The sequence below is a fragment of the Pleurodeles waltl genome, chromosome 10 (genome assembly GCF_031143425.1).
Source record: "Pleurodeles waltl isolate 20211129_DDA chromosome 10, aPleWal1.hap1.20221129, whole genome shotgun sequence".
Taxonomy (NCBI): domain Eukaryota; kingdom Metazoa; phylum Chordata; class Amphibia; order Caudata; family Salamandridae; genus Pleurodeles; species Pleurodeles waltl.
The window spans coordinates 267,127,707-267,151,629 of NC_090449.1; the positions used below are offsets into that span (position 1 = coordinate 267,127,707).

General features: G+C 47.5%; 1 protein-coding gene across 2 annotated transcripts in view; it reads left to right on the forward strand.

Moving 5' to 3' along the window:
- Window positions 1-23,923, forward strand: part of USP7 (ubiquitin specific peptidase 7) — a 1,253,379-nt gene that overhangs the window by 803,957 nt on the left and 425,499 nt on the right. For both annotated transcript variants that reach the window (XM_069210408.1, XM_069210409.1), the window contains exon 15: window positions 14,068-14,198. In XM_069210408.1, coding sequence (XP_069066509.1) covers window positions 14,068-14,198 — 131 coding nt within the window. The remainder of the gene's footprint in view (window positions 1-14,067; window positions 14,199-23,923) is intronic.

The window sequence follows — 23,923 nt, forward strand, 5'->3', positions numbered from 1 at the left end:
CAGCTTCATCAGCTTTGGCTAGAGGTGTTCCTGTGGCTGACATCTGCAGGGCAGCGACTTGGGCGTCCCTCCATACTTTTGCCAAACATTACTGTTTGGACTCTGAGGTTAGGAGGGATGGCCATTTTGCTCGCTCAGTGCTGCAAGATTTCTTGGTTTGACCATTCGGGCACCCACCACCGGAGGTTATACTGCTTGGGGACTCTATTCTTTAGGTGAGGAATCCACAGGTAGGTGTACCCATCAGAAGAATAAGTTACTTACCTTCAGTAACGCTTTTTCTGATGGATACAGTAACTACCTGTGGATTCCTCACGGTCCCACCCGCCTCCCCGTTGCCTGACTGGTCAAGCCAAGATCTCTTTTGGTGTGCATCCTTCATCTTGTATATATATGTATATAGCTGTTTCATGCATTTAGTTGTATTCATTGTATATATTTTTCCTTTGCAAATTAAGATAGTGAAAAGGGCATTTTGGACTGGAATTATACATATATATGTTTATGTTCGATGGCATCTGTCGCTGTAGATACGCATGTTTTGCATAGCTCGCCATCTGGTGTTGGGCCGGAGTGTTACAAGTTGTTTTTCTTCGAAGAAGTCTTTCGAGTCACGGGACCGAGTGACTCCTCCTTTTGTCTCCATTGCGCATGGGCGTCGACTCCATCTTCGATTGTTTTTTTTTTTCCGCCATCGGGTTTGGACGTGTTCCTGTCGCTCCGAGTTTCGGAACGGAAAGATAGCTAATTTCGGAAGATTTTCATCGGTATTGTTGCATTCGGGATCGGCGTAGTTAGATTCAACACTGCGTCTAAGATCGAAGAGCTCCGGTGCCCTTCGGGGTAATTTTTTCGATCCCCCGTCGGGGCCTGGTCGGCCCAACCGCGTGCAGAAGAACGCCGATGGAACGGACCCCGTTCCGTTTCTGTCCCAAATGCCACAATAAATACCCCTATACAGACCAACACTTGGTCTGCAACCTGTGCCTGTCACCTGAGAACAGTGAAGACACCTGCGAGGCCTGTCGTGCGTTCCGGTCCCGAAAAACACTCCGAGACCGTCGAGCCAGAAGACTTCAGATGGCGTCCGCGCCGACAGCCCACCAGGAGTTCGAGGAACAAGAAGAGGAGGGAACCTTTTCGATCCAAGAATCGGACTCCGAAGGATTCGACGATACACAAACCGTGAGTAAGACGTCGAAAACCACTCAGAAGAAGATTTACAAGGCCCAGGGGACGCCACTGCCACCAGGCCATGGCTCGACCCATAAATTCGGTGACCGACCGTCGGCACCGAAAAAGGCCCAAACAGTGCCGAGATCGTCCGACTCCGGTCGAGACACCGGCACGCAGCCTTCTCGGGACCGAGAAAGTGCTGGAGACAAGCATCGACACCGAGATACCGGTGTAGACACGGCTCGACGCCGAGACAGCGGCACCGAAGAAGATCGACGCCGAGAGGTTTCGGCCCCAAAAAAGAAAAAAGTCACCTCGGAGCCCAAAAAAGATGCAGACAGGGTTTCGGTGCCAAAACAAACTGCAACCGACCCAGTTTCAGGCTCTTATACAGAAGAGCACTCGCTAACCTCCCAAATGCAAAAGCATAGGTTTGAGGAAGAGCTACACTCAACTGATGTAGACCATACGCAAAAGCGTATTTTCATACAGCAGGGGACAGGAAAAATAAGCACCCTTCCCCCTATTAGAAGAAAGAGAAGATTGGAGTTCCAAACTGAACAAACACCACAAACAAAAGTGGTGAAAAAAGTTACCCCACCACCCTCTCCTCCACCTGTGATTGTCTCACCAGCACAAACTCCATCACATTCCCCAGCTCACACCACCATGAGCCAGGGTGACCAAGATCAAGACGCATGGGACTTATACGACGCCCCAGTGTCAGATAACAGTCCGGAGGCATACCCTACGAAGCCATCTCCACCAGAGGACAGCACTGCGTATTCTCAAGTGGTGGCTAGAGCAGCACAATTTCACAATGTAAGCCTCCACTCAGAACAGGTCGAGGATGACTTTTTATTCAACACACTCTCCTCCACCCACAGCTCCTACCAAAGCCTGCCTATGCTCCCTGGTATGCTCCGGCACGCAAAAGAAATCTTTAAGGAGCCGGTCAAAAGTAGGGCAATCACACCAAGAGTGGAAAAAAAGTATAAGACGCCTCCTACAGACCCGGCTTTCATCACTACACAGCTGCCACCAGACTCTGTTGTTGTAGGAGCAGCTAGGAAAAGGGCCAACTCCCACACATCTGGAGATGCACCACCCCCAGATAAAGAAAGCCGCAAGTTCGATGCAGCTGGTAAGAGTCGCAGCACAAGCTGCAAACCAGTGGCGCATCGCTAACTCCCAGGCACTACTTGCGCGCTATGACAGAGCCCATTGGGATGAGATGCAACATCTCATTGACCATCTGCCCAAGGACCTACAAAATAGGGCAAAACAAGTGGTTGAGGAGGGACAGACCATTTCCAACAACCAAATCCGCTCCTCCATGGACGCTGCAGATACAGCTGCACGGACAATTAATACATCTGTAACTATCAGAAGGCATGCATGGCTCCGAACGTCTGGATTTAAACCAGAGATTCAGCAAGCAGTTCTCAATATGCCTTTTAACGAAAAAGAACTGTTCGGTCCAGAAGTGGACACAGCGATTGAGAAACTCAAAAAAGACACGGACACTGCTAAAGCCATGGGCGCACTCTACTCCCCGCAGAGCAGAGGGAATTACAGCACATTCCGTAAAACACCCTTTAGAGGGGGGTTTCGGGGTCAGAGCACACAAGCCAGCACCTCACAGGCAACACCGTCCAGTTACCAGGGACAGTACAGAGGAGGTTTTCGGGGACAATATAGAGGAGGGCAATTCCCTAGGAATAGAGGAAAATTTCAAAGCCCCAAAACCCCTACTACTAAGCAGTGACTCACATGTCACTCACCCCCTCCACACAACACCATTGGGGGGAAGAATAGGTCATTATTACAAAGCATGGGAGGAAATCACTACAGACACTTGGGTTCTAGCAATTATCCAACATGGTTATTGCATAGAATTTCTACAATTCCCTCCAAACATACCACCAAAAGCAAAAAATTTGACAAAACATCATTCCAATCTCCTGGAGATAGAAGTGCAGGCACTATTGCAAAAGAATGCAATCGAATTAGTGCCAAACACACAAATAAACACAAGAGTTTACTCACTGTACTTTGATACCAAAGAAGGACAAAACGCTGAGACCAATCCTAGACCTCAGAATAGTGAACACATTCATCAAATCAGACCACTTTCACATGGTCACACTACAAGAAGTATTACCATTGCTAAAACTACACGACTACATGACAACTTTAGACCTCAAGGACGCGTATTTCCATATACCAATACACCCATCGCACAGGAAATACCTAAGGTTTGTATTCAAAGGAATACATTACCAATTCAAGGTACTGCCTTTCGGATTAACAACCGCACCAAGAGTCTTTACCAAATGTCTAGCAGTAGTCGCTGCACACATCAGAAGGCAGCAAATACATGTGTTCCCATATCTAGACGACTGGCTAATCAAGGCCCATTCGTTAATAGAGTGCTCAAATCACACAAATCAGATCATACAAACCCTCTTCAAACTAGGGTTCACCGTCAACTTCACGAAATCCAACATTCTGCCGTGCAAGGTACAACAATACCTAGGAGCCATAATAGACACAACAAAAGGAGTAGCCACTCCAAGTCCCCAAAGAATTCAAAATTTCAACACCATCATACAACGCATGTATCCAACACAAAAGATACAAGCAAAGATATTACAACTCCTAGGCATGATGTCTTCATGCATAGCCATTGTCCCAAACGCAAGACTGCACATGAGGCCCTTACAACAGTGCCTAGCATCACAGTGGTCTCAAGCACAGGGTCATCTTCTAGATCTGGTGTTAATAGACCGACAAACTTACCTCTTGCTTCTGTGGTGGAACAACATAAATTTAAACAAAGGGCGGCCTTTCCAAGACCCAGTGCCACAATACGTAATAACAACAGATGCTTCCATGACAGGGTGGGGAGCACACCTCGATCAACACAGCATACAAGGACAATGGAACGTACATCAAACAAAACTGCATATAAATCACCTAGAACTTCTAGCAGTTTTTCAAGCACTAAAAGCTTTCCAACCAATAATAGTTCACAAATACATTCTCGTCAAGACAGACAACATGACTACAATGTATTATCTAAACAAGCAAGGGGGGACGCACTCCACGCAGTTAAGCCTGCTAGCACAAAAAAATTGGCGTTGGGCAATTCACAACCAAATTCGCCTAATAGCACAATTTATACCAGGGATCCAAAATCAACTCGCAGACAATCTCTCTCGAGATCACCAACAGGTCCACGAATGGGAAATTCACCCCCAAATTCTGAACACCTATTTCAAACTCTGGGGAACACCTCAAATAGACTTGTTTGCGACGAAGGAGAACGCAAAATGCCAAAACTTCGCATCCAGATACCCACACAAACAGTCCCAAGGCAATGCCCTATGGATGAACTGGTCAGGGATATTTGCTTACGCTTTTCCTCCTCTCCCTCTCCTTCCTTACCTGGTAAACAAACTCGGTCAAAACAAACTCAAACTCATATTAATAGCACCAACTTGGGCAAGGCAACCCTGGTACACAACTCTGCTAGACCTATCAGTAGTACCCTACATCAAATTGCCCAACAGGCCAGATCTGTTGACACAACACAACCAAAAGATCAGACACCCAGATCCAGCATCGCTGAATCTAGCAATCTGGCTCCTGAAATCCTAGAATTCGGGCACTTACAACTTACCCAAGAATGTATGGAAGTCATAAAGCAAGCCAGAAGGCCATCCACCAGGCACTGCTATGCAAGTAAATGGAAGAGGTTTGTTTGCTTCTGCCATATTAATCAAATACAACCATTACACACAACTCCAGAACATGTAGTGGGTTACTTGCTTCACTTACAAAAATCTAACCTGGCTTTCTCTTCCATTAAAATACACCTTGCAGCAATATCTGCATACCTGCAGACTACCTATTCAACTTCCCTATATAAGATACCAGTCATTAAAGCATTCATGGAGGGCCTTAGGAGAATTATACCACCAAGAACACCACCTGTTCCTTCATGGAACCTAAATGTTGTCCTAACTAGACTTATGGGTCCACCTTTTGAACCCATGCACTCCTGCGAAATACAGTTCCTAACCTGGAAGGTTGCATTTCTCATCGCCATTACTTCCCTAAGAAGAGTAAGCGAGATTCAGGCGTTTACAATACAAGAACCTTTTATACAACTACACAAGAATAAGGTCGTCCTAAGGACTAATCCTAAATTTTTGCCAAAGGTTATTTCACCGTTCCATCTAAATCAAACAGTGGAACTTCCAGTGTTCTTTCCACAACCAGATACCGTAGCTGAAAGGGCACTACATACATTAGATGTCAAAAGACCATTAATGTATTACATTGACAGAACAAAGAACATCAGAAAGACTAAACAACTATTTATTGCATTTCAAAAACCTCATGCAGGAAACCCAATATCAAAACAAGGTATAGCCAGATGGATAGTTAAATGCATCCAAATCTGCTACCTTAAAGCTAAACGACAGCTGCCCATTACACCAAGGGCACACTCAACCAGAAAGAAAGGTGCTACCATGGCCTTTCTAGGAAACATCCCAATGCAAGAAATATGTAAGGCAGCCACATGGTCTACGCCTCACACATTCACCAAGCACTACTGTGTAGACGTGTTATCCGCACAACGAGCCACAGTAGGTCAAGCCGTATTAAGAACATTATTTCAAACTACTTCCACTCCTACAGGCTGAGCCACCGCTTTTGGGGAGATAACTGCTTACTAGTCTATGCAAAACATGCGTATCTACAGCGACAGATGCCATCGAACTGAAAATGTCACTTACCCAGTATACATCTGTTCGTGGCATCAGTCGCTGTAGATTTGCATGTGCCCACCCGCCTCCCCGGGAGCCTGTAGCAGTTTGGAAGTTACCTTCAACTATTTGTATATGTATCATCTCAACCTTAAATAGGTACATACTTAGTCACTCCATTGCATGGGCACTATTACTACAATTCAACTCCTACCTCACCCTCTGCGGGGAAAAACAATCGAAGATGGAGTCGACGCCCATGCGCAATGGAGACAAAAGGAGGAGTCACTCGGTCCCGTGACTCGAAAGACTTCTTCGAAGAAAAACAACTTGTAACACTCCGGCCCAACACCAGATGGCGAGCTATGCAAAACATGCGAATCTACAGCGACTGATGCCACGAACAGATGTACACTGGGTAAGTGACATTTTCATTCTCTCTCAAATTGGGCGTTCATAACTGTGATTTATATTGAGTTCTATATTAAATGTTTTATTTTCATCTATTCTGGATGAATGTATACTCTTTAGGTTTAACCTGTTCGCCTCTATGGCACGTAAAAAAATTGGTGATAACTGACGTCTGCACGTCGACGAGGGCTTTTATTGCCTGGATGACGTCATGTGGCGTCGCGTGGAGTCGGGCGATTGTGACGTCATCGTCGACGTACAGAGCTAGAAGAAATTTCTGTGGAGGGCTGGCGCGAGGGGAGAATTCTTTAGGTGAGGAATCCACAGGTAGTTACTGTATTCACCAGAAAAAGCGTTACCGAAGGTAAGTAACTTATTCGTTACAAACATAAAGGTACTTGTAGGAAGTTGGCTCTGTATATACTATCTCAAAGTAAGAGCTAGTGTGCACAGAGTCCAAGGGTTCCTTTTATAGGATGATAGTGGCAAAATTAGATAATACTAATGCTCTATTTTGTGGTAGTGTGGTCGAGCACTAGGCTTATCAGAGGGTAGTGTTAAGCATTTGTTGTACACAGACAGGCAATAAATGAGGAACACACACTCAAAGACTTATCTCCAGGCCAGTAGGTTTTTATATGGAAAAATATTATTTTCTTAATTTATTTTAGAACCACAAGATTCAGAATTTAGGTAAGTACATACATTGTAAGGTACTTCACACAGGTAAGTATGGAACTTTGAATTAAAACAGTAATGTACGCAGTTTTAGCAAATATGGCAATAAGCTATTTTAAAAGTGGACACAATGCAAAAATCAGCACTTCTTGGGGGAGCTAAGTAATAGTTTCTCAGGTAAGGAAAGCACTTACAAGTTCAGTCTCCTGGGCATAGGCAGCCCACCATGGGGGTTCAAGTCAACCCCAAATTCCCAGCAACACAGGGCCGTTGGGTGCAGAGGTCAAAGTAGGGCCCAAATAGCATAGGCGCCTATGGAGAACAGGGGTGCTCCGGTTCCAGTCTACTAGCAGGCAAGTACTTGTGTCATCGGGGAGCAGACCAGTGGGAGGTTTGTAGAGCACCGTGGGGAGGGTCACAAACAGGCACACAAAATACACCCTCAGTAGCACCGGGGAGGTCGGCTGCAGTGTGCGAAGTAGGTGTTGGGTTTTGTGTTGAAAGCAATGGAGGGACCCGGGGGTCACTCTGGCGATGCAGGCAGGGCACAGGGGGTCAGCTCGGGCCAGCCACCGACTGGGCTAGGATGGGGGCCACCTGCTGGTCTCTCCTGCACCGGCAGTTGGTTCCTCTTGGTCCTGGGGGCTGCGGGTGCAGTACTGTGTCCAGGCAACGGGTTCCTTTGTTACCAGGCAGTCGTAGTCAGGGGGAGCCTCTGGATCCTCTCTGCAGGTGTCGCTGTGGGGTGCAGGGAAGTCGACTCACGGTGTCCACATCATTGGAGTCGCCTGGCGGTCCTCTCTATGGTGTTGGTTCCTCTGAACACGAGCCGGGGGCATCTGGTGCAGTGTGAGAAGACTCACGCTTTCGGAGTGAGGCTGGTGTCTCATTAAAGTTGGTTTCCTTGTTGCAGTTGTAGACAGAGCCGCTGTCCTCGGGAGTTTTTGTTCTTCAGGTGCAGGTCAGTCCTCTTTGTCCTCAGAGGTCGCTGGTTCCCGCTGGATGCATCGCTGTGCAGGTTCTCAGAGTCTGGAGACAACCCGGTAGGGCTGGGGGCAAGTCAGTTGTCTCCGTCGTCTCTGCTGAGCTTTCAGGTCAGCATTCCTTTCTTCAGGGTGCAGGGATCTGATTTCCTGGGTTCAGGGTCGACCCTAAATAATCAATTTAGGGGTGTATTTAGGTCTGAGAGGGCAGTAGCCAATGGCTACTGTCCTTGAGGGGGGCTACACCCTCTTTGTGCCTCCTCCCTATGGGGGTGGGGGCACATCCCTAATCCTATTGGGGACTCCTCCAAAACTAAGATGGAGGATTTCTAAAGGCAGGAGTCACCTCAGCTCAGGACACCTTAGGGGCTTTCCTGACTGGTGGATGATGACTCCTTGTTTTTCTCATTATCTCCTCTGGACTTGCCGCCAAAAGTGGGGGCTGTGTCTGGAGGGGTGGGCATCTCCACTAGCTGGAGTGCCCTGGGGCGCTGTAACACCAGGCTTTTGAGCCTTTGAGGCTCACCACCAGGTGTTACAGTTCCTGCAGGGGGAGATGCGAAGCATCTCCACCCAGTACAGGTATTGTTCCTGGCCACAGAGTGACAAAGGCACTCACCTCATGTGACCTTAAACTCATCTGGATGTGGCAGGCTGGCAGAAACTAGTCAGCCGAACACTAGGAATTGGATTGGTATACAGGGGGCATCTCTAAGATGCTCTCTGTGTGCATGTTTCAATAAATCCCACACTGGCATCAGTGTGGGTTTATTGTGCTGAGAAGTTGGATACCACAGGGCCCTTGGTACCAGGAGTACAAGTTACAAGGTGTAGGAAAATGGCAAATGGTTCACAGATTTTCAGAGGGCTTGTGCAACCAGAAAAGTAAAAAAAATCTCACTGGGGTGCCCTCCTTTGGGAATTGTTTACTGTAAAGTGTAGGGATAGACTCCTCACACTCCCTGGAAAAGATGCAGAATCCTATGACCTCATGAAGGCTACCATGATCGAGGGCTTTGAATTCTCAACTGAGGAGTACAGGATTAGGTTCAGGGGGGCTCAAAAATCCTCGAGCCAGACCTGGGTTGATTTAGTAGAATACTCAGTGAAAACACTGGATGGTTGGGTAACTGGAAATGAAGTGCATAACTGTAATGGGCTCTGTAATTTGTTTGAGGAGCACATTTTAAATAACTGCCTCAGTGAAAAGTTGCATCAATATCTGGTAGACGTAGGTCCAGTTTCTCCCCAAGAATTGGGAAAGAAGGCAGACCACTGGGTCAAGACTAGGGCAACCAAAACTTCCACTGGGGGTCACCAGAAGAAAGGGGTTACAAAGCCTCCCCAGGAGAAAGTGGGCGACACTAGAAACAAAGAAAGTCATCTGTAGGCCCCCAAAAACCAGACCAGGTGGGTGGGCCCCAAGACACAACTCAAAACAAAGGTGGGTACCAGGGTAAGAACTGGGATGACACTAAGGCATGGTGTCAAAACTGTAGACAGACAGGGCACCACACCAAGGACACTTCTTGTCCCAAAAACAAACTCCCAGCAAAATCCCAGGGGTGGCCAGTGTAGCCATTGGGGATGACTCCTCAGATGAGGTCTTCATAGTCTTCAACTGGAAAAAAGGGCCCAACAGGTGAGTTGGAGATTCCAGAAGGAAGTAGACACTTCCACCACCTACTGGTGAATGGAATCCCAGCCACTGCCCTGAAAGCCACTTGTGCCAGTCACACTATTGTGCATGACAGGCTGGTGTTCTTAAACCAGTACATCCCAGGTGAGACTGCCAGAGTAAGTGTTAGCCCAGACTGGGTCACTGATAGGCCTGTGGCTTTTGTGCCCATAGAAGTGGGTGGGACTTTTAGCTGGAAAAGGTTGGTAGTCAGTACAGACCTCCCCCTTGACTGTCTCATTGGAAATGACTACCCAGAAGTTACTCAGAGCCCAAGAGTCCAGTGCCAGTCCTCTCCCAAGGATTCTGGAGGTGCTGCCCCTGCAGTTAGTGCAAGCAGGCCCCAGAAGAAAAAGAAAAGAAAACAGTGTAGGAAAGGTGGACAACCTTTAGCCAAGGTTCTAGCAAGCCAAGGAGATTATGCTCCAGTAGGGGAGAACTCCAAAAGTTGAACTGGTTAAGTCCAACCTGACCCACAAGAAGTCCTGGCTAGTCACGCAACTGTTAAACCTGAGTGGGTGGCTCCTCAGTTAACAGAAAAAAGATTGGAAGAAGGGTGTTTAGTACAAGATGTAGTAACCCCCCACTCTAACACAGCAGACAGGCACCCTGAACCCAAAGAAGCCTGTAACTTAGCCCCTTCCCTTGTAGGTGTGGTTCTGGACACTGACAGCTGTCAGTGGCCTCTGCTGGGTGTTAACCTTTATGGCTGCACTGTCTTTGGCATGCTGGTCTGACCCCATGCCAAATACCAAGTTTGGCCCCCTGGCCCTGTTGGTCATGGTGGGATTACTCCAGCTATGGGTAACCCCTTTGGGTAAGCTAGAGGTGACCCTGGCTAAGATACGATTAGCAGAGGTGAATACCTCTAACCCCAAAATAGAGAGAATGGGTGAAGATATTAAAAACCCAGACAAGAGGCAATTCAGAGTCGGTCCTATCACTGTGGAAGTGGGTCAGTTCCCCAGGGAATGACCTGAACAGCAGGATGTAAGGCAGAGTAGGCCCCGCAACAAAGCCACCTGTTTTCCCTACTCTTCCTCGCCTGACAGGCTAGAAAGACTCTCCCAGCTTTGGCTGAGTCTCCTGGCCTGTGGTCTTGGGGGAGGGGTTTGTGTAGGGAAATGGCTCCCTGTTGCAGTTACCCCCCCCCTGCTTTTTGCCTGATATTGATGCTGACTTGACTGAGAAATGCGCTGGGACCCTGCTAACCAGGCCCCAGCACCAGTGTTCTTTCATTTAAAAATGTACCATTGGTTCCACAATTGGCACATCCCTGGCACTCAGATAAGTCCCTTGTAAAAGGTACCAGTGGTACCAAGGGTGCTGTGACCAAGGAAGGTCCCTAAGGGCTGCAGCATATGTTGTGCCACCCTAAGGTACCCCTCACCTAACACATGCACACTGCCATTGTAGATTTTGTGTTGGTGGGGAGAAAAAGGCAAAGTCGACATGGCATTCCCCTCAGGATGCCATGCCCACAAAATACTGCCTGTGGCATAGGTAAGTCACCCCTCTAGCAGGCCTTACAGCCCTAAGGCAGGGTGAACTATATACCACAGGTGAGGGCATAGCTGCATGAGCAATATGCCCCTACAGTGTCTAAGTCTATTCTTAGACATTGTAAGTACAGTGTGGTCATATTAAGTATGTGGTCTGGGAGTTTATCAAAACGAACTCCACAGCTCCATAATGGCTACACTGGATACTGGGAAGTTTGGTGTCAAACTTCTCAGAATAATAAACTCACACTGATGCCAGTGTTGGGTTTATTACAGAATGCACACAGAGGGCATCTTAGAAGATGCCCCCTGTAATTTACCCAATCCTTCAGTGCAGGACTGACTGGTCAGTGCCAGCCCGCCACTGAGATGGGTTTCTGCCCCCCTGGGGTGAAAGCCTTTGTGCTCTCTGGGGACAGAAACAAAGCCTGCACTGGGTGGAGGTGCTTCACCCCTCCCCCAGCAGGAACTGTAACACCTGGCGGTGAGCCTCAAAGGCTCAGGCCTTTTGTTACAGCACCCCAGGGCATCCCAGCTAGTGGAGATGCCCGCCCCTCCTGCCACTACCCCCACCTTTGGCGACAAGGCTGGAGGAGATAATAAGAAAAACAAGGAGTTGTCACCCACCAGTCAGGACAGCCCCTAAGGTGTCCTGAGCTGAGGTGACCCCCTGCCTTTAGAAATCCTCCATCTTGGTTTTGGAGGATTCCCGCAATAGGATTAGGGTTGTGCCCCCCTCCCCTCAGGGAGGAGGCACAAAGAGGGTGTAGCCACCCTCCAGGACAGTAGCCATTGGCTACTGCCCCCCAGACCTAAACACCCCCCTAAATTTAGTATTTAGGGGCACCCCAGAACACAGAAAATCAGATACCTGAACCAAGAAGGACTGCTGACATGAAAGCCCTGCAGAGACGACGGAGACGACAACTGCTTTGGCCCCAGCCCTACTGGCCTGTCTCCTGACTCGAAAACCTGCAACAGCGATGCATCCAACAGGGACCAGCGACCTCTGAAGCCTCAGAGGACTGCCCTGAACCTAAGGACCAAGAAACTCCTGTGATCAGCGGCTCTGCTCAAAAAACAGCTACCATATAGCAACTTTTATGCAACTTTCAAAAACCTCCCTCTTCCCGCTGGAAGTGTGAGACTTCACCCTCTGCACCCGACACCCCCAGCTTGAGATCCAGAGAACCAACACCACAGGGAGGACTCCCAGGTGACTGCAACCTCATGAGTAACCAGAGACGAACCCCCTGGACCCCTACAGCGACGCATGCAGAGAGAATCCAGAGGCTCCCCCTGACCGCAATTTCCTGTAACAAAGAACCAGGCGCCTGGACCAAGCACTGCACCCGCAGCCCCCAGGACCAGAATAAACCAAACCTCAGTGTAGGAGTGACTCCTAAGTGACCCTCTGCGTAGCCCAGTCAGTGGCTGGCCCGAGAAGCCCCCCTGTGCCCTGCCTGCACCGCTAGAGTGACCCCTGGGTCCCTCCATTGGTTCCTATACAAAATCCGCTGCCTGCTTTGCCCACTGCACCCAGCTGCCCCTGTGCCACTGAGGGTGTGTTTTGTGTGCCTGCCTACTTGTGTCTCCTCCCCCCTCCCTACCCCCCACCTCCCCCCAGTGCTCTACAAACTCCCCTGGTCTGCCCTCCGAAGATTCAGGTACTTAGCTGTAGGCAGACTGGAACCGGAGCACCACTGTTCTCCGTAGGCGCCTATGCGTTTTCGGCACCTCTATGACCTCTGCACCTGACCGGCCCTGAGCTGCTGGTGTGGTAACTTTGGGGGTTGCCTTGAACACCCAACAGTGGGCAGCCTATGCCCAGGAACTGATACTTGAAAGTGCTTTACTTACATGACAACCTAACCATTACTTACCTCCCCCAGGAACTCTTGATTTTTGCACTGTTTCCACTCTTAAAATACCTTATTGCCACTTCAACAAAAACTGTATGTTATTGCTCTAATTCAAAGATCCTAACTTAGCTGTGCGGAGTACCTTGCATTTTATGTATTTACTTCAATTCTTGAGCTTGTGGTTCTAAAAATAAATTAAGAAAAGAGATTTTTCTATATAAAAACTATTGGCCTGGAGTAAGTCTTTGAGTGTGTGTTCCTCATGTATTGTGTGTATACAACAAATGCTTAATACTACCCTCTGATAAGCCTACTGCTCGACCTCACTACCACAAAATAGAGCATTAGAATTATCTAATTTTGCCACTATCTTACTTCTAAGGGGAACCCTTGGACTCTGTGCACACTAGCTCTTACTTTGAGATACTATATATAGCCACCTTGCTACTCTTTACAGCACACAATAGGCATATTAATGTACCCCTGTGTAGGAAGATAAGTATCCTCTGGTGCCTCGGGGTATTATGCAGGTGGCAAATTTGCTGGTCGATTGTCAAATAGATGGATCAATGCCAAAGGTAATTTTACTTTATCTTCTGAGCATATGAAAACCAAATAGACACTGAAAAGGTCAGAAGCATGTCTCTGACGACTTTCTCTCAAACCTCCAGGCCTGCAGAATTGTGAATAGGAAATGAAATAATTCGCTCTTGATTAGGGGGCAATATTAATGCTTTTGAGTTAATAGAAAGTATTGATGAAGCAGACATACTGGTATACTGTAGGTAATTGTTGTACGTACATTTTTTTTTGTTGTTTTTTTTTTTTATTTTTTTATTTAACTGTTAGATAACTTTACTTTTTCCAACATCTGCTGCATATGAATAGCAAGTCAGTAGTTCACAGGATCGTACAATGCACCTACAAGTGGAAATGTAATATGTAGAAATAGTACATGTAATTAACATGTTAAAATTTTACCAAACGATTCTTTTGTAGGTGAAGTTTTGCTAGCTGTCACAGATCATGACATCCCACAGCAACTTGTGGAAAGATTACAGGAAGAAAAAAGGATAGAGGCTCAAAAGCGAAAAGAACGTCAAGAAGCCCATCTCTACATGCAAGTGCAGGTCAGAGTTTAAGCTGAAAATGTCAGATGGATGGTAGCAAAATCTTATTTTTACTTTAGTACCTTTAATGTTCGGGCCTGAAAACTGTTCTTCTCAGTGTTGCATTTACTATACATTGGCTTGTGATTGAAATACGCTAAATTATTCCAGAATGTAGCCCATAACGTAGCTTCTACTAGGCATCAGCATCAGTTTTTCATATACCAATTTGCTGTTATTTTGACCTGATGCCTTAGAGTTGACCTGAATCTTTTTCAGTGTTCGATAGTGTTAGGAAATGTCTCTTTTTGTATGGTTACCTCCCAAAGCTTTGGACTGGTGCTGCTTGTTATTTGACTGAGTGCACTGAAGTCTAGTAACCAGACCTCAGTGCCGGTGCCCTCACCTCATGTGTGTTTGCTTGCCTTTTACTGAAGTGGCATAAGCTAACGTAGGTTTAAGCCCCTGTTATATGGTTTCCAGGGTCTGTAAGTCACCCAGGGACTACAGCCCTGGTTGTGCCACCCTGGGTGTGACAAAGGTAAAACATGGCTCCCAGTATGTACTGCATGCTGTGAAGCTGTTTTTTTAAACTGCAAGCTCAATGTTGCCATTTAAAGCAATTGTAAATCCCTGTACTACCATTCTAATATATGTAAGTCCCCCCCTTGTGGAAGGTAGCATCTTTCTGACATAGTTATCCACACTTTTTGCCTGTTGTCAGTATGTTTTGACTGTAGCACACTGGGATCCTGCTAACCATGACCCCAGAGACTATTCTATATTTTAGGAAAATGCCTCTCATGGGATGGTTACCCCCTTAATTTTTTCTTTTGTGGATGCCAGTTAGGACTGAGTGTGCTGGGACCCTGCTAACCATGCCCCAGCACCAGTGTTGTTTCCCTAAACTGTACCTTTGTTCCCACAGTTGACACAGCCCTGGCACACAGATAAGTCCCTTGTAAATCTGGGGTTGATTGTGCTGAGAAGTTTGATACTAAACTTCCCAGTATTCAGTGTAGCCATTATGGAACTGTGGAGTTTGTGTTTGACAAACTCCCAGACCATATACTCGTTATGGCTACCCTGCACTTACAAGGTCTAAGATTTGGCTTAGACACTGTAGGGGCATAGTGCTCATGCACATATGCCCTCACCTGTGGAATAGTGCACTCTGCCTTAGGGATGTAAGGCCTGCTAGAGGGGTAACATAACTATGCCACAGGCAGTGGGATGTGGGCATGGCAGGGGAAGCACAACATATGTTGCAGCCCTTAGGGACCTTCCCGGGTCACAGGGCCCTTGGTACCACTGGTACCTTTTACAAGGGACTTATCTGTGTGCCAGGGGTGTGCCAATTGTGGGAACAATGGTACATTTTAGGTGAAAGAATGCTGGGGCCTGGTTAGCAGGGTCCCAGCACACTTCTCAATCAAGTCAGCATCAGTATCAGGCAAAAAGTGGGGGGCAACTGCAACAGGGAGCCATTTCCTTACACTAACCTTTCACAAGAGTCTTCATGTTCTAAGTGGAAGAACCTCCTGTAAAGGCCATCTGCATTGGCATGGGCAGTCCCAGGTCTGTGTTCCACTACAAAGTCCTTTCCCTGTAGGGATGTGGACCACCTCATCAGTTTAGAGTTCTCTCCTTTCATCTGCATAAACCATCTGAGAGGTCTGTGGTCAGTATGAACTGTAAAGTGAGTACCAAACAGATATGGTTTCAACTTCTTCAGGGACCAAACCACAGCAAAGGCCTCCCTCTCAATGGCACTACAACGCTGCTCGCTGGGGAGTAACGTCCTGCTAATGAAAGCAGCAGACTGGTCAACGCCATTATCATTGGTTTGGATAGAACTGCTCCTATCCCATGCTCAGAGGCATCTGTCTGCACAATGAACTGCTTTGAATAATCTGGAGCTTTCAAAACTGGTGCTGAGCACATAGCTCCTTTCAGGGTGTCAAAGGCCTTTTGACAGACCAGGGTCCAGTTAACTTTTCTGGCATTTTCTTTGAGATAGGTTCTGTGAAGGGTGTCACTATGGATTCATATCCCTTCACAAACCTCTTGTAGTACCCAGTCAAGCCAAGGAATGTCTAGAGTCTAGGTTTTTGGAGCTTCCCAGTCCAGAATAGTCTGGATCTTGGGTTGGACTGTCTGTGGCCTCCACCTACAAGGTGTCCCAAGTAAACCACAGTACCCTGCCTTTCTGACATACAGATTCCGTGATAGAGAGGCCTGCTGCTTGCAGGGCCTGCAAAACCTTCTTCAGGTGGACCAGGTGATCCTGCCAGTTGGAGCTAAAGACAACAATATCATCTAGATATACTGCACTAAAGGACTCCAAGCTAGCAAGGACCTGATTCACCAACCTTTGGAAGGTGGCAGGGGCATTCTTTAAGCCAAAGGGCATAACAGTAAACTGATAATGCGCATCAGGTGTAGGGAATGCTGTCTTTTCTTTTGCTCCAGGTGCCATTTTGATTTGTCAGTACCCTGCTGTCAAGTCAAAGGTACTTAAGAATTTGCCTGCACCTAATTTGTTACCACATCTGCCCTTAGAATGGGGTGAGCATCTGTCTTGCTGACAGAATTGAGCCCTCTGTAGTCCACACAAAACATCATCTCCCTCTTTCCATCTTTGGTTTGAGGTTTGGGGACCAAGACCACTGGGCTAACCCGGGGACTGTCAGAGTGCTCTATCACTCCCAATTCCAGCATTTTGTGGACTTCCACTTTGATGCTTTCCTTGACTTGGTCAGACTGTCTAAATATTTTGTTTTTGACAGGCATGCTGTCTCCTGTGTCCACATCATGGGTACACAGGTGTCTGACCGGAGGACCTTCCTGCAGTCAGCTTGCTGTTGGCCAGAGAGGGTGTCTGAGTAAACAACTCCATCTACTGAGCCATCTTTAGGGTCAGTAAGGAGGAGGTCAGGGAGAGATTCACTCCTTGCTTCCTGATCCTCATCAGTAACCATTAACATGTTTACATCGGCCCTGTCATGATAGAGCTTAAGGCGGTTAACATGGATCACCCTCTTGGGTGTCCTGCTAGTGCCCAGGTTCATTAAGTAAGTGACCTGACTTCTTTTCTAGCACTGGGTAAGGGCCACTCTATCAGTCCTGAAGTGCCCTGGGAGCCACAGGCTCCCGAAACCAGACTTTCTGCCCTGGCTGAAAGTCAACCATAGCGGCCTTTTGGTCATACCACAACTTCTGAACTTGCTGGCTGTCCTCAAGGTTTTTGCTTGCCTTTTCCATGTTCTCTGACATCCTAGAGTGGAGGCCTAGTACATCTTGTTTAGGCTCATGGAGAGGTCTTTCCCAACCTTCTTTCACAAGTACCAGTGGTCCCCTTACAGGATGGCCAAACTGAAGCTCAGAGGGGGAAAACCCTATTCCCTTCTGTGGCACCTCTCTGTAGGTGAAAAGCAGGCATGGCAAGAGGACACCCCATCTCATTTTGAGCTTTTCAGGGAGCCCCATGATCATGCCCTTCAATGTCTTGTTAAACCTTTCTACAAGACCATTGGTTTGTGGATGGGGTGGGGTGGTGAACTTGTAAGTCACCCCACACTCATTCCACTTGTGTTTTAGGTAAGCTGACATGAGGTTGGTACCTCTGTCAGAAACCACCTCCTTAGGCAATCCCAATCTGGTAAAAAAATACCTGAGTGCTTCAGCTGCTGCAGGAGCAATAGTAGAGCTAAGGGGAATTACCTCAGGGTACCTGGTAGCATGATGCACTACTACCAGAATATATTGGTTCCCTGATGCTATGGGAGGTTCAAGTGGACCCACTATGTCCACTCTCACTCTCTCAAAGGGGACTCCCACCACTGGAAGTGGAACGAGGGGGGCTTTGGATGGCCACCTGTCTTACCACTGGCTTGGCAGGTGAGACAGGATGTGCAAAACTCTTTAACCTTCTGGGACATATTGTACCAATAGAAGTGGTTGACTAATCTCTCCCAAGTCTTGGTTTGTTCCATGAGCCCAGCAAGGGGAATGTCATGGGCTAAGTTCAGAATGAACTCCCTAAACTCCTGATGCACTACCACTCTCCTAGTGGCACCAGGTTTGGGATATCTTGCCTCCATCTTCCCAGTAGACCCTGTGTGTTCCACTGATATTACCTTTTTCTTGCTCAGCTGCTTGCTGTCTTAAGCCTTCAAGAGTGGGACAGCTCTTTAGTCCCTTACACAACTGTTCCCTTGAGGGTCCCCCAGGGCCCAAGAGCTCTACCCTACAAGGCTACAGCTCCATGGACTCCGTTCCTTCTGGGGATAGAACATCTTCCTGGGAACAGAGGTCCCGTTTCTTTTGCTGTGTAGAAGCTGATTCCCCAGTTTTCTTTACCTTCCTCTTGGAAGCTTGGGCCATTATTCCAGACTCCAGCACTTTTTTCACCCTGTGCTCTTCACTGTGCCCTAGTCTTGACACACACCAGTTCAGGGATGCCCAGCATAGCTGCATGGGTATTGAGCTCTACCTCTGCCCATGCTGAGGACTCAAGATCATTCCCTAGCAGACATTCTACTGGAATTGCACAGGAGACTACCACGTGGTTCAGGCCAATGACCCCTCACCATTTCAAAGTTACCATTGCCATGGGATGGACTTTAGTTTGATTGTCAGCATTAGTGACTGGATATGTCTGTCCAACCAGGTACTGTCCTGGGGAAACCAGTTTGTCTGTCACCATGGTGACACTGGCACCTGTATCCCTCAGGGCTTCAACTCTATTCCCATTAATCAAGAGCTGCTGCCTGTATATTGGCTGTTAGGCGGCCAGGCCGCAAGTGTGGCTAAATCCACCCCACCCACAGAGCCTTAAGTAGCTTCAGTGTGGAGCCTGATTTGCTCTGGGCATGCTGTTGATCCCACCTGGAGACTGGCTAGTCCAGTACTAACTGTAGTAGTTGTTGTGGGACTTTCCTTCGGACAGGCCTTGTCTCCAGTTTGGTGTCTATGCTGTCTACAGTTGTGACACCCTTATACCCATTTGTGGACTGTGAAGAGGCTCGAAGCCCACCCTCCTGAGCAGGGTTTTGGGGCCCTGTAGAAGGCTCTTTGTTTTTGTCCTTGGATGTCTCACCACCCTTTCCCTCTGGAGGCTTTGTGACCCCTTTCTTTTGGTCACCCCCTTTGGAAGTCTTGGCCAACCTTGTCTTGACCCAGTGATCTGCCTTCTTTCCCAATTCTTGGGGTGAAATTGGACCTAGGTTTACCAGATGTTGATGCAGTTTGTCATTGAAGCAATTACTTAACAGATGTTCTTTCATAAATAAATTATACAGCTCATCATAATCACTTACACCACTGCCAGTTATCCAACCATCTAGTGTTTTGACTGAAGTTAACAAAATCAACCCAGATCTGGTTCGAGGATTTGTGAGCCCCCCCGAACCTAATCCTGTACTCCTCATTTGAGAATCCAAAGCCCTTAATCAGGGTAGCCTTCATGAGGTCATAAGATTCTGCATCTTTACCAGAGTGTGAGGAGTCTATCCCTACACTTTCCAGTGAAAATTTCCCAAAGGAAAGCTCCCCAGTGAAATCTGTTTACTTTTGTGGTTGCACAAGCACTCTCAAAAGCTGTGAACCATTTGGTGATATCATCACCTTATTAATATTTTGTTACTATCCCTTTGGGGATTTTTAGGATGTCAGTATTCTCTCTGACCCTATTTAAGTTGCTGCCACCATTTATGGGAGTTAACACCATTTATTTTCTTTCCCTTTCTATGGCTAGGAGCAGCTTCTCTAAAGCCAATCTCTTGGCCATCCTGGCTAACAGGATGTCCTCTTCATTGAGGCTGTCCTCAATGCTTGCAGAGGCACTGGTCTCTCCTGTGGAACAACAAAGTTCTCAGACTATGATTTGTGGAGTAAGGGTTCTGTGAGCCCTGCTCTCCCTAAATAGGACAGGAGGGGTGAGTTGTTCCTCCTGTTCACTAATTTCTCCATCTGAAGGAGGTTCCTCCATAATCAGAGGGGTGATCCCTTGTGAACTCTGCCAAGGGCTCTTGGAGCTTTGCCTTGGTAGGGTTGGAACCAGTTTTTATCTTTTTTTTTTTTTTTTTTTAATCTTACCGAGAAACCTTCGCTCCGACATCCCTAGATGCAGGTAAAGTGTGAGGTTGAGTTCCATCACTGTCTCATCTGTTTGACTCCTTATCACTCTAAAAGTTGGGATTACTTTTTAAGAATCTAAAAACTACTTCTAGAACTTAAATCCTAACTTTTAAAAAATGTTGAACTTCAAAAGAAATGCTAACAGTGACTTACACAAGGCCCTAGCAGGAGTTTTACAAATTAAGAAAAATTGTCGGATTGGAAAAATTATTTCTAATGACAGTTTTTGGACTTAGTCCTGTGATCAGGTTTTGGCTGAGTAGTCCAGCAACTGCAAAGTGTTAGACCCCACCGCTGATCCACCAATGTAGGAAGTTGGCTCTGTATATACTATCTCAAAGTGAGAGATAGTGTGCACAGAGTTCAAGGGTTCCCCTTAGAGGTTCATAGTGACAATTATATACTACTAATGCTCTATTTTGTGGTAGTGTGGTGGAGCAGTAGGCTTATCAGAGGGTAGTGTTAAGCATTTGTTTTACACACACACAGGCAATCAATGAGAAAACACACTCAGACTTAACTCCAGGCCAATAGGTTTTTATATAGAAAAATATTATTTTCTTAATTTATTTTAGAACCACAAGATTCAGAATTTAGGTAAGTACATAAATTGTAAGGTACTTCACACAGGTAAGTTTGGAACTTTGAATTAAAACAGTAGTATACACAGTTTTGGCAAAAATGGCAATTGGCTATTTCAAAAGTGGACACAGTGCAAAAATCAACAGTTCCTGGGGGAGGTAAGTATTGGCTAATTTGTCAGGTAAGTAAAGCACTTACAAGTTCAAGTTCCTGGGCATAGGCATCCCACTGATGGGGTTTCAAGTCAACGCCAAACACCCAGCACCACAGGGCCGGTCAGATGCAGAGGTCAACGTAGGGCCCAAATAACATAGGCGACTATGGAGAACAGGGGTGCTCTGGTTCCAGTCTGCTAGCAGGTAAGTACCTGCGTCCTCGGTGAGCAGACCAGTGGGGTTTTGTTTATCACTGGAGCGGGGGGTGGGAGGGGAACACAGGCACACAAAATACACCCTCATCGGCACAGGGGCGGCCGGGTGCAGTGTGCAAAGTAGGTGTTGGGTTTGTCGTTGAAAACAATGGAGGGACCTGGGAGTCACTCTGGCGATGCAGGCCGGGCACAGAGGGGCTTCTCAGGCCAGCCACCGACTGGGCTAGGATGGGGGCCGGCCACCTGCTGGCCTGCTAAAGGTGTGATTTGCCTAGGCCACAGGCAGTGGGTTGTGGGCATGGCGCTCTGAGGGGAGTGCCATGTCGACTTAGTCTTTTTCTCCTCACCAGCACACACAATCTGTGAGGCAGTGTGCATGTGCTGAGTGAGGGGTCCTAGGGTGGCATAATGCATGCTGCATCCCTTAGAGACCTTCCCTGGCCACAGGGCCCTTGGTACCAGGGCTACCATTTACAAGGGACTTATCGGGGTGCAAGGGCTGTGCCAATTGTGGGAATAAAGGTACAGTTTAGGGAAAGAACACTGGTGCATCAGCAAAAGTAAAAAAAATCGGGTTAACCATGCCAAGGAGGCATTTCCTTACACTAATGATAAAATAACAATGGTCTATCTGAACAAACAAGGGGGTGGAAAATCTTGTACCCTAAGCAAACTAGCCTAAGAAACATGAATGTGGGTGATGCCACAGAGGATCAGCTTATAGGCAGGAAAGCAGCACACACAGATGGAAGATAAGACTTGGGCCACACCAGCAATCGGCTTGTTCCCATCAGCAGAAAACCAAAAATGGCAACTTTTCTCCTCCAGATATCCACACCATCAATCAAAGGGGAATGCCCTTTCACTAAATTGGTCAGGGAGATTTGCCTACGCCTTTCCTCAGATTCCCCTAATATTGAAGGTATTGGAAAAGGTCAGGGTATCAGGAGCGAACCTCATACTAATAGCCCCTCAGTGAGTCAGACATGCATGGTATTCAAACCTACTTGAACTGTCCAAGGGACAGATGATGAAGGTACAATGCAAAACGGGTGAGTGTTCCACCCGGAACCAGCAACACTCAATCTAGTAGCATGGCATCGGAAGACATAGAATTCAGACACCTAACTCTACCAGCTAGGACCATGGAGATACCAAAGGGGGGGTAGGAAACCAATAACAAGAAAATGCTGTGCATCAAAATGGAAAAGATACCTCCTATGGTGCACAGAGAGTAATACCCTAGAAGCAATATCTAGACAGTCATGACCTATCTTACGTACCTACTGGACAGCAGAATCAGCTAGTCTTCTCTCAGGGTAGACTTGGCGGCAATTGTGACCTATACCTGGGGGGTGTTATGTACGTTTTTTCACAGCACCTGTTATAAAGAGTTTTCTAGAGGGGTCCAAAAGAATCACCCCTCCAAGAAGGGCAGCCACCTCAATGTGGAGCTTTAAAACATTATTGACACAGTTGATGACACAACGAGTTTAAATCAAAGATTTTGAAGGAATCTGAAGATTTCATTGTTGAGCAGTACTAGCGCTTAGGATAGAGTGATGGCACATAAGTCTCTAAGTCTGCCTGCAGGATCCCTGTGCAACAGCTGTAGAGTATGATCTGTCTGACGGAAGCCATGGCCAGAATGCAATGTTGTGTTGAGGTAGGAAATGTGGACTTATTTCTCTCTGTTAGCTTGTGGTTTTGTCTAGGTATATGCTGGATTTTTTTTTTTTTTTTTTAAATGGAGGAGGTATGGTGTCACTATAAGGAAGATAAAAGGTATGGACGTGGGGTACTTGCCAGTCTGTTTCCCACACCAGTTGTTCATCATATCTGATAGAGACTTCTAGCTGCAGCTTCCTTACCTTAGAATTCCCTGGCGTCCGCTTCGAATCCGGAGTTTTTTCTGAGCATTACCCTACGTGCGCACCGTCGGGCGGGGGCGTTCGGATCCGGGTGCGTCGACCAGCTCCGCGTGCGTCGTCAGTGTCATTAGAGCCGTCTATGACGTCATGGTTGTCTATATAGACGCAGTCTCTGCGCGCGTACTTCAGTTCTTTTCCTTCCGCGCCGATTAAGCGCAGTTTTGGAAAGGGCTACCCTCCTTCAACGGTTTGTCAGTGCTTTTTTGACAGTTTGGAGTCATGTCTTCGAGAAAGACAGGATTCAAGCCGTGTGGTGCGTGTCATCGCACCATGTCGGTGACGGATCCGCACCGAGTTTGTCTTTGGTGCCTGGAGAAGGACCACGATTCCACCTCGTGCTCAGACTGTCGGCCATGGCGCCGAAGGCCTTGAGGGAGAGATCCCTTAAGCTTCTTGCGGCCCGACATTTGTCATCGGTCGGCACGACTCCGCAGAGGTCGCGGTCCCGCAGTAGGAGGAGGTCGAGGCACCGCTCCCGGATCCCCAAGTCCTCGTCCTTGCATTCGAAGTCTTCCGAAGGTAAGAGGCACAAGAAGAAAAGAAGTCCAAGCGGACTTAGTCTTCGCCACGCACGTCGGCCGTGAGGCGCCTAGGGAACGTCGACGTTCCGAGCGCGGTTCTGTGGAGCCGTCGTCAGGGTTGTCTCAGTGTCTCCCCCCCTTTCCGGGGACCGGATCGACCACCGCTCAGATAAAAGAATTCTACGAGGCCATGTGTAAGGA